This window comes from Acinonyx jubatus, chromosome A1 (assembly GCF_027475565.1).
Source record: "Acinonyx jubatus isolate Ajub_Pintada_27869175 chromosome A1, VMU_Ajub_asm_v1.0, whole genome shotgun sequence".
NCBI lineage: Eukaryota > Metazoa > Chordata > Mammalia > Carnivora > Felidae > Acinonyx > Acinonyx jubatus.
In genome coordinates this window covers 195579341-195590797 of record NC_069380.1, presented here as the reverse complement: position 1 = coordinate 195590797, position 11457 = coordinate 195579341, and the positions used below count along the sequence as shown (strand labels likewise).

At 41.5% G+C, this 11457-nt stretch overlaps 1 protein-coding gene across 1 annotated transcript; it reads right to left on the bottom strand.

Moving 5' to 3' along the window:
• Nucleotides 1-468: 468 nt before the first annotated feature.
• ESM1 (endothelial cell specific molecule 1) lies at nucleotides 469-11151 on the bottom strand. Its single transcript, XM_015086128.3, has 3 exons — nucleotides 10408-11151; nucleotides 6981-7130; nucleotides 469-3382 (listed from the first exon to the last, which is right to left on the bottom strand). Exons 1-3 carry the CDS (start codon nucleotides 10706-10708, stop codon nucleotides 3285-3287), a joined length of 549 nt encoding a protein of 182 aa, XP_014941614.1. The 5' UTR covers nucleotides 10709-11151; the 3' UTR covers nucleotides 469-3284.
• Nucleotides 11152-11457: the final 306 nt, after the last annotated feature.

Here is an 11457-nt window from a genome sequence, read left to right as displayed (position 1 = left end):
CGGAGGCAGCCAGTTTTTCAATCTCCTAGGGTCCTAATAGGCAGGATAACAGCCATCAAGGAGATGGGAGCTGGTAGATGAAAGGGATGGGAGGCCATCTGCTCCATCGGTTCTGCTGGAGATAGGCCTGTCACCTGCTTCATTCATTCATTCATTCATTTGTTTATTCATTCCTCCAGACATCCACTCACCCAAGTCTCTTCCATCTTTCTTCCCAAACATCCTTCTACCCACCTATCTACCCATCCATCCTTCCATTCATCCATTTATCCATCCAACTATTCATCCATTAATCCATTCATTCCAGAACTATTTATTGTGTGGAATATGTGCCAGTTTGGTTTCTCTTCAATATCAAATGAGGTTGAGCCTCACTAGGAACCAGTGACATTTGGCATTTTCTTTTACTTCTCCAGTGTTTCCCATGATAGTCCATAGGGGTGTAGGAAAAAAATCTCAGAACTCCTGTTTCTATTTATTTTTTAATCCCTTAAAAATTTCTACTTTGAGTATATGTGCTATAATGAACATAGTGTATTAACACTATGCTATGTATTCAGTTTAAAATTGCATGCTCAAAAGTATTGCAGTCAAAAAGTACAAAATCCAAAGATTTTGGAGGCCACTTCTATCAAGAATAGAGTCAGAAGGCTACAGAGCAATTTGAGACAGACCAGTACCAGCACTTGAAGTGAAATGCACAGAGGGGTCCCAGTAACAGGAAGCTGGGCAACTAGAAAACATGCCTGCGACTGAGAACAGATGAACCCACCTTTGTTCAGTTATATTGACCATGATCTCCCAGGCTGCAGAACAAGGACCAGAGGCAAGTCCTGCCCTGGTCTAGCTCTTGTTCCACTGTCAGCCCTTCCCCAGAGGGACATTTGGACTGCAGCCTGGGCTTCAGGCCAAGTCAGATACAGATACAGATGCAGATATTTAAGTAATCTCACTCCCTGAAAGCATGTCCTGAAACCCACTGCACACTGGTAAGAGTAAAGACATACAAACATATGTCTTATGTAAAGACATAAAAACATACATTGTTCTTATTTAATAATAATATGAATATCTCACATTGATAACACATTGATAGAAATTTTTATCTCATTCACTTTCTTTCATCTTAAAAAAAAGAAAAAGATCAGGCAGATTGATGTTTTTGCTAATACAGACAATTTTTTTTTTTGGGCATTGTGTCAATTCATTTAAATGATTTCCTAATTTGCCCATAATAAAGCTAAGTGAAACTATACTGTTCTTGGACATGATACTCTCAAGCTCCAAAGCCAAATGCTACTCTATTCTTTCACAGACACCAAAAGATCTGTCTTTGCAGACACCTTCTAAAGTATAAGTATCTTCAAAACACTGACAGAAGCATTGTTTTGTTTTTGTCTCTACACATGGATTAATATTTAGGGACCTACGTTTCAGGGAACTATAAGGCATGGGTAGACCAAAAATGTGAGGCAAAGAAATAAATATTCTAGCCTCATGTTTTGACAGAAAATGCTTATCTATAGCAGCAAATTCAGTTGAGAAGCCAACTTTTAATAGGCACACAGACTTTTTGTTCATTGGATGAAACTTTTTTTAAAAAAATGCTTATTTTGAGAGAGAGCACACATGTAAGCGAATGGGGGAGGAAAGAGAGACAGGGCGACAGAGAATCCCAGGCAGGTTCCGTGCCGTCAGTGCAGAGCCCGACCCGGGGCTTGACCCCGTGAACCGTGAGATCATGACCAAAGCTGAAATCAAGAGCTATCAAGAGCGGGTCGCTCAACCGACCGACCCATCCAGCACTCCATCAAGTGAATCTTAAATAACTTTTAATGATTTAACAAAGTCATGAATGGACTCAGAGCAGCTGTCTTGTATTTTTATTGAGCAGCCATAAACTTTTCCTTTTAAAACAAATCCAACAGCTTATGCAGCTCATGATCCAAGACCTTCCCACACACGCATTCACAACTCTGTGGCAAACTTTGAGAATAAAACATAGGCAAATAGTGAAATAATCCTTAAATAATCTTCACTCCAAATAAAATAGGTCTGCAAACGTTTCCTAACAAAATCTAGTACAACCGTCCCATTTGTGCTGAGATCCTCCCGTGTGCGCTGAGATCCTCCCGTGTGCTCATAATTCCACTTACCAACTGACTTTGAAGGAAAGAAAAATAAGAAAATGAGCCCTATTTTAAAGCTGACGCTTCTTGACTCTCTTCCAAACCTCCTAAAAAGTATTTTCTACTTTAAACCTAAAACACTTCTAAGTCACTGCACTGGCTTTTCAATAAATTCCTTCTGTTGCTCATTTTCTGACATTGTATACATTTGTCATGACTAAGTTATTCCCAGGGTTCTCTTGTGCTTATTACTGTAAATATTACTATAATTACTAATAATAAATTTACCATGCCTTGGGGGTTTGGAAACCTTAGAGTGTTATACCTTTATTCTACCCATTTTAAACGAACAGTAGAGGGTGATGAGTATGTCTGTTAGGATGACTCATACTAACATAAATCGTTGACAAAATTATGTAAATATTTACCTTCCCACCTCCTCTAAGTGGGAAAAATACTGCCTGGCTCTCTCGGTCTGAGGTGGCCTTCTTTAAAACCATTTACAGGAGTTTGCCCTCTGCCCCAGAATCTCCCTTCAGATGCGGTCATCTGGGAATGACACGTAGCAGCCTTTGAAACCTGCCTCACTATGGGGGCTGCTACCCAATCTCCTACAAGCTTCAACTATCCCCCTTCCTTCAGGGCTGGTTTTGTGTTTACTTTTCCCAAAGTTAAAAAAAAAAAAAAGCACAATTAAATTCTATTGGTGCTACTACAAGGAAGACCTAAATACCATACTCCCCCACCCGCCCCCACCTTCTCTCGCTCCGAACTCTCCCTCCATCCTGTATCCCAGCATCAGTGCACATCCGAGTCACAGGCACTGTGGCCTTCAGCTTTAGCTTCCTCTGGGGCTGATCTGCGTCCACGTTAATATGATCTAAATTGTGTTTTCCGTTCTTCAGTATTACTATAAACACATATTTAACAAATCTGTATGTATTCATATATTTCACAAAGATCTAAAAGTGTTCAGTCATATGCATTTTATGGATTGTTAGTAGCCTACTTTATTATTTTTTTTTTCTGGACCCCCACACTTGGCCTCCCGATATCACATGTCCATATGCTATAATCTAGACAGTTCCTAAAATGTTGGCTGTGTGTTGAATGACCATTAAGATAAGAGTCTTCTCTCAGAAACCCCACCCAGGCTCAGCGAGGATTTAACCATTTCATTACAGGCGAGCGGGTATTCTTTTTTACAAGTTCTTCTGTCACAGTATTGCCGTCTCCGGATGCCATGTCATGCTCTGAAATGAGAAGGAATCCAAATCATGCAAGTCCAAATGTTGATAACCCTAAGATCAAGAACAGTTTTATATTATTTTCTTTAAATTTTTTTAACATTTATTCATTTTTTGAGAGACAGAGAGAGAGCACAAGCAGGGGAGGGGCAGAGAAAGGGGGAGACACAGAATCTGAAGCAGGCTCCAGGCTCTGAGCTGTCAGCACAGAGCCCAATGTGGGGCTTGAACTCATGAAACGCGAGATCATGACCTGAGCCAAAGTCGGATGCTTAACCGACTGAGCCACCCAGACGCCCCTATATTATTTTCATATTACAAGGGATTTACAATAATTTTTTATAGATTCAAAGAGTCTATACTCACTGTATTCACCCACTCTCTGTTAATCGGCACCTCCCATCTGAGTCAGCCCCTACCGCCGACTGATTTCTCCTCATACACCTGTTACCACCAGGCATTATCTTACACATGCATTTGCCTTTTTTATTTATGTGTTATTTCACTCCACCACTAGAATATCAGCTCCAAGAAGGCAGAGGCTTTGTTTTGTTCATTGCTACTATAGTGCCTGGAACATAGTAGGCACTTAATAAATACTTATGGAATGAGCAAATGCTATAAGAGTAGATCTTTAATAAGATTTTCCTATTATCTGGTATGGAAGAAGGGTTAGCTTATTTTGTGGCTCCAGAAGGCAGAAGGCAGACCAAAGGGCAGAACTTTTATAAAGATGGTTTTTGCTCAAATAAAAATTTGTAATATTTAGAATTTTCCAAAATGAAATTTGTCTGCTTCTAAGAGTAGCGAAGTGTATTTGCCTCAACAGTGCACATCCCAAAATGGAGCCCTGTACGATTCGTGCAGCCCGGCAGATGAATGTATGCAAAGTAATCAAATATTCCAGATCTTACTGTCCCTGTCCCCCTAAAAAAAAGCTACTTATAAATTCCCCATCTCAGAAAATTGGAAATCTCACTACAAAACAACAACAACAAGAAATGGAAATAGGAAACCCACTTGACAAGATCGTAGTAGCCATTAGATAGAAATCTAGAGAAGACGAGCTCATGCAATCAGGGCATAGAAGGGACCTCCAGAAGTCCCTGTGCTGACGAACGTTGGCACCATTTACAAAGGCTTTGAAAACAGATTCGCACAGAGGTGATGTGAAGTTGATAGCCAGACAAGCCCCCTCCTATAAATGGTAGCACATGAACCCTGGAAAGTCACAAGGAGACAAGGTACCACTGAGCAGCGGAGCTCTTATGCTGCCTCTCCACAAAGCCTTTAGGATATTCTGCTCCCATCCTGAACCTAAGGTTTACCAAGATTAACCAGTAATCATTTTTGTTGCTCCTTAACTAACAGGCAAAAAAAAAAAAAAACAAAAAAACCCACACACCTCGGGTCAGACAATGCTTTTCCCATAGATTTCTACTAAGAATCTTGATACCTAATTTGGGTATAGAAATGTTTTTTGTGTGTAACCCCTAATGTAACTTCCACCCAGAAAAATATGTGTGGCCAAGGCATCTATCTAGTAGTCAAAACATCTGCAGAATCTGCAAGCAAATAAGCAAGGGTGACACGCCGAAGGGAAAGAGACTGTCCAACAGTCCAGTGGAGAAGAGGGCATGTGGCTGGGTATACAATGGGAGGGACGGACGTGAGGATTATTATCCTTCCTGAGGATTACTCCAAAGGTGCTCTCATGGCCTCCCAAGCATTCTTCCCAAACACCAATAAGATTCACAAGGGAGTCCATTCTCTCTCTCTTGGTGGAAAAGGTTTAGGCACAACCATAAATGAATGAAGAGGAATTCAGAAGTTCTTTACAGTGTTTTGTAGTCTGCAGTTTTGAGAAGGCGAAATAAAACAAAAAAAGATGCAAGCATTTGAGACAGCTGACTGTCCTGAGACAGTAAGTTTCAAACCTGTACTGAAGTAGTCAAATCATTCAAAAAATGTGCAGGTCTAAGATTGATGGTTTCCAGGGGCTGGGAGTTGAGGAATGGGGACAACTGCTTACCGGATAGTGGGGTTTTATTTTGAGCTAATGAGAATGTTCTAGAATTGGACAGAAGTGGCGGCTATGCAGCGTTGTTAAGGTACTAGCTACCACTGAACTGCTCACTTCAAAATGGTTAATTTTATGTTGTGTAAATTTCACCTTAATATCAATTTTTTTAGGACTTAAAACTCAATCTTTTTCCATTTTGCTTTTTAAGTACCATAGGACAAGTCCTAAGTATTTAACCTATTAATGACTTTCTCAATTTCCAGATCAAATAGTCACAAAGATGCTCACCTAATAGCTCTAAAAACAGGGGTTTCAGTTTAGATGAATGTTTAGGGGCATAACCACACTTCAGCATAATAATTCCCTTCTTAGCACAATATTTCCTCCTTCTCTTAATGTACTCTTAATGGATACTCTCTTAATGGATACTTAATTGTATCCATGTGTGAGAAGGAGGTAAAGTTAAGAAATAAGTACATTTGCCAAATATTTCAAATCTTAATTTGAAGCGCAAAGAACCAGAAACAAAAACTAAATAAAATGGACTTGGATTGTCAACTATTTCTATCTAAGGGGGAGAAATTGCATAGTTTGTTGATACTAACAGTTTCTGTGACCACATGTTTTAAATGTGCTATTTTCAATTTAATGAAGTTTTACGATACTGATTGTTTATCCAACAAGGTAACCAAATATGTGCACAGCACCATCTTATACGTGGTATTTCTCACATTCCAACAACCTGATAAGAAATACACATGCATGAACAAGCATCATGTGGCTATTACTACAATTTCATTCAAAGGCTTAGAGATAATTCCCAAGTTTCAGTCACAGATACTCTTATCCTCTCCAAAATCTATAAAAACACATGCTGGGAAATATTCTTTGGAGATACTTCCATTTGGTTAAGAAAAGAAGAAGTGTTCTATATTTTCTATCTTGGCTGTTAAACCTTATCTAATAAATTCTTGAGGGTATTTTTTCTATGTGAAGTTGAGAGAGAAGTAACTTTGTCTACTATACATAAACATCACTGAAGAATTTAGGGAACTTTGTGTATCTTGGTTATTTTCTTATTACAGGTGCTTTGGTAATCAATCATATTTATTCTCCATATGGCTGGGTAAACTTTATGGAAAAATGTATAATCCTCAAAATTATTAATAAAATCTTTAAAAAAAAAAAACCAACAACAGCAACCGAACTCAATCACCACCCCTTTCCCCTGACTAAAATAAAAGACAAAATCATTCAAAGCAATGCTTTATTCTAATCCTCTATATTGCTTAAGTTATTCAAACTGAAAGTGAGATTATTGTTCTGATGTTTGTACTGAAATCGATTCTTTTTTTTATTTAAAAATAATTTTTTAATCTTTGTTTATTTTTTGGTGGAGGGGGAGAGGGGCAGATACAGAGGAAGACACAGAATGTGAAGCAGTCTTCTGACTCTGAGCTATCAGCACAGAGCCAGACATGGGGCTAGAACTCACGAATCAGGAGATCGTGACCTGAGCCAAAGTTGGACGCTTAACCAACGGCGCCACCCAGGTGCCCCTATACTGAAGTCAATTCTTACCTGTAGAAACAAGTCTCCTGTTGGAAGTCTTGGCTACTGAATATTGGAGGAAGGGAAATTTCAGACATTTGCCAGTCACTCTGTCACATATGCCAGACTGACAGTTGCATGTCTCCTTGCATTCCATCCCGAAGGTGCCGTAGGGACAGTCTGAGGACACAAGATAGGTTTAGAGAGGGAGCTGCTCCTTGTGCACGAGCCCCTGCCCGCACAGCCTCCATATCTGAACACGCCTCGTGAACCTTGACTGTCAGATACAAACCACTTCTTTAAAAAAACCCAAGTTTGGGAAGTTGAAACTTTAAGTCACAAATGTGAAATCACACCCCAAGAGCAGGACACCTCGGCTCTAGTGTCCTGCTCTGGAGTTTAGTTGAAGACGGCTAGACATAACCAACATCCTTGAACCAACCTTAATTCTGTTCACTTTCTGCTTGGGTACCAACAGACAGGTTCCCGAGACTGCTTCCGTGACAGGTCGGTGAAGTGGGCAACTGAACAGACCTACGGATCAGCTGCGAAGGAGTTTAGGGGCGCCTGGGTGGCTCAGTCGGTTAAGTGTCCGACTTCAGCCCAGGTCACGATCCTGCGGTCAGTGAGTTCGAGCCCTGTGTCGGGCTCTGGGCTGATGCCTCAGAGCCTGGAACCTGCTTCCAATTCTGTGTCTCCCTCTCTCTCTGCCCCTCTCTCGTTCATGCTCTGTCTCTCTCTGTCTCAAAAATAAATAAACGTTAAAAAAAATTAAAAAAAATAAAAGATGTGACGCTGTCTTTGAATCCACCATACTCACAAACAACTCGCTATTTTAAAATAGCAACATATAGGAAAGGACCCCACGCTACCCAGGGACTGAGAGAGGTGTCGATGCCAGCTGTCCACCAAGTGCTCAATCCTCAGTCTGTGCCAGCTTTCATCAGCTACCTTATCTGTTGACACGGCAGTACAGGTCACCTAGCTCCCCTGGATGTTAAGAGGATTTTCTAGTAAAATGTACTGCAAACCTAAGATGTGCATGCTAGGAAGAACGAGAAAGCTGAGACTTTGCCTATATACCTCCCCAAATCTGGAAGCATTTAGAGCTTCAGTGCTTTCATACCTAGACTCAAACATATTATGCTGAGAAAAGAACAAAATCACTTATTAAAAATGCAGGATTGTTATGACATAAACAGCATCCCGATAGAAACAAGTCTATCCTTAACAGCCAAGCAGAATAGATGCAGAATACGTATTCTCTTGGCATGAGAATCTTCTCGTACGTGTAGTCACACATGGGGGAGAAACGAACTGTGAAGCAGCCGAGCCCTTAGCAATCTAATATTCCACAAGAATGATCGAGGTAGACATGAATGAACTTTATTTGGGGAAGAGATTTAGAGTTCTTCTCACTGGCATTCTTCAGATTGCGGAGGAGACTGGTTTTAAACACTGGCCTGTCTGCTCGCAAGAACAGCCCTTAAAAAGGATCCCCAAAAGCCTCTTTCGGAAGAGCATACAGGATTGGAATTTGAGTGCGTCTCTAGTGACATTGAAAACTCAAACTTTAGCCAAATTCTCAATTATGCCTCTGTTTCATCCCCTAGCGTATTGAATAGTGCTGGGCGGATAGCAGGTGTTCAGTAAATAGATGTTGGCTGGCTGATTGTTAACTCGGCAGCCTAACGCCAAACATCTGAATATTGAGAAAACATCTGGATGTGCAGCTAACGTATACGGTTCTGTGCAAGACTGAAAGAGGGAGTCCGCCTACAGCAAAATCCAACGTCTCTGTCTGAAGTTGCTGAGTTTCACGCAGGGTCACTGTTTCCAGCAGAGAGAAAAATGTTTGAAACCAGACTCGCTTGCAGTCTGAAGGATGCCAAGAAGAACAATCTTAAGTGCATTTTAAGAATCTATCCCGTTAACAGCTGCCTCAGTCATTCAGTAGAAGGGTAGATTGCTAAAGATCCCATAGGCCTTGTGCCATTTCTTTACCCACATGTGACAGGGCATTTACAGTCCCATTGATAGAGGCGATTTTTGTGTCCAGAGAAAAAACAATCCACTGCAAATATTTGCTATGTCACAAGTATGATCGGTTGAACTACTTCCTCCCTAAATTCCTTACGTGAAATCCTGTAATTTATAGAAAATACAGGTTCTCCTCAGCTTAAATAAATGCTCGTGAATGTTCACACACACACACACACACACACACACACACACAGGTTCCTCAATATTCTACTTTTTAGTGGTTATAAGCAAAACTAAACTGAGCAAAAAATAAAATTCTCTTCCTCCTGCAAGCATCCATTTCCTAATCTTTAGTTATGTTTTGCGGGTGAAAAGGTAATTGATTCATAAAATATTTGTCTAAAAGGTAGGTGTATGAATGAGACTGGATCAATGGTGGATTATTATCATTAATAAAAGCATACAACTGTTTCAATTACATAAAGTATAAGAATGAAATAAGAAAGAAAATATAAGAAATACATTACCCAGCCTCTTGAATCATTTTAAAAGCTGCTTTGTATTATAAAACTGATGCATGGGGCTATAGCCTGTGTTTCATCTTAATAATAGCTTTTAATTATGAGATCATGAAGTATCCATATATATATTTTAAATCACCATTCTTTTGACCTAAACATTTTTTAAACTACAGTCACCGAGTTTGAAATAAATTCTACAGATGTGTAACTACATTGTTTACCTATGATTTCAACCTAATGACACTTTTTTTAAGTCTGTAAACTCTCATTCTTCACAGACTTCCAATTTTTATTTTTCTTGACTGTTATCTGTACTTGTACTTGTCTGAGACCATCTGCCATTTTTCTAGGTGATCAAACACTTCCATAAAGTGGAACGAGGCTTGTTTTATACTTCAGGGTACCCTCCTTCAAGAATGTGAGTCATTTCGTTTCATGATCAAACCCCACCCTGCTTCATAAAGTGCATCAGCCGTTCATCAGAAATACTTGATCTTGAGAGATGCCCACCAACCCATGGACCCTTTCAACATCAAAGACTCACTAAGCCCCAGCCTAGACACCACCAGGGGTTATCTAAGTGCAGACCTCTGTAATCACTGCCTTGCAGAGGAGACAGCACCTAAACCATCCAAACAGATTACCTGTCAAGTTTCTAAAGTTTTCCAGAAAGGGAGGTAACACGATTTCTCATTGCAACTTTTTCCTTCGGTCTCCTACACACACATAATGAGTGAAATGCTGTCTTGCTTTCTGTGCTTTCCTGCACACTGGCTGTCAGTTGCCGTTCGCAGAGTTCTCTCTCTCCCTGTGACAACACCCGTGCGGGGCCTTGCTCCTAAGCCACCTGCACTTTCCCTCTCGTCCTTCGAAGGGAAGCCTCCTTGCCTCCCACGCTGGCTAAAAGCCCTCCGTGTGCCCTGGACGGGGAGGAGCAAGGGGTCACTCTTTACCTTTGCAGATACCAAACTCGTCACCAAAGTCATCTTCCTCACTGTAAAACTGACACCTGAGCCCCGGGCCACACTTGGCGCCGTCCATGCCGGAGACGGTGCGGTAGCAGGTTTCGCCCAGGCCCGCGGCGCACACCCGGCAGCAGCCGCAGTCGTCCAGCACTGTCCGCTTGCAGCTCAGGCTGCTTTTGCACTCGGCGCGGTCGCATCGCTCGGGGCAGTCGACCGCGTACTTGGGGCTCCAGGTCGTCGCCAGGTGCGCGGGTACCAGGAGCGTGGCTAGCAGCAAGAGGCTCTTCATGTTTCCCGCCGGCTCTGGCTCAGCTCCCTGCGGGCGGCGTGGTTCTCTGCTGGCGGGAAGCAGCTGTCCAAAGTGGTAGCCGAGCCTCTGCCTACACGTTTATGAGCTTTATACACTGGGTTGCCCGCATGCTTCCCCGTCATCAATTTCCTCAACCCAGCAGCAGCGCTGTCCTCTTGCCAGGCTCTCTTGTTTTAGTTTATGAAATCCAGGATGAAGGCTGGATTAACACGCCGCTGCCATCCAGGAATTGAAAAGCCCAAGCTGATGTCATCTGTTATGTTTAGATGGTTGTTTTGCATGAGCACTGAAAAACTCGCTCACATCCGTCTCGAGGGCTCAAGGACGTCTGTGAAGGGGGAATAAAGAAGGTTGCATACCTTCCTTCGGGACAGGAATTGTTCTGACACCGGCATATCACTTGGGCTGTGGCTTTGTCTCAGAGCCTCTGGAGTCAGGAGGAAAATGACATCGACGTGAATCATCAGGACGAAAGAAGCTCCTTTAAACAAAATAAATAAACATTTGGTATTTCCCCTCGGTAAACAGTTATGAGCTCACTTGGGAGAAGAAAGGGTTATATTGTGCCTTTTCAATACTTAGAAGAAAGGAAATATTTGGAAAGGGATTTTTTAAAGACCCCTCTCTTCCTTCCTCCCTCCCTTCCCCCCAAATGTTATCTCTAAAACAATTCATGGCACATATATCTAAGTTTATCATGGATGGAGCTGTATTGCTAGTAAGATGTG

Bases quoted from the DNA above. Each gene is read 5' to 3' on its own strand.
- ESM1 (XM_015086128.3), bottom strand. From the start codon at position 10,708: ATGAAGAGCCTCTTGCTGCTAGCCACGCTCCTGGTACCCGCGCACCTG. The intron at 7,131-10,407 runs GTAAAGAGTGAC...TTGTGTCCTCAG, and splicing joins CGAGTTTGGTATCTGCAAAG to ACTGTCCCTACGGCACCTTC. The intron at 3,383-6,980 runs GTAAGAATTGAC...TTCTCATTTCAG, and splicing joins CAGGAGACTTGTTTCTACAG to AGCATGACATGGCATCCGGA.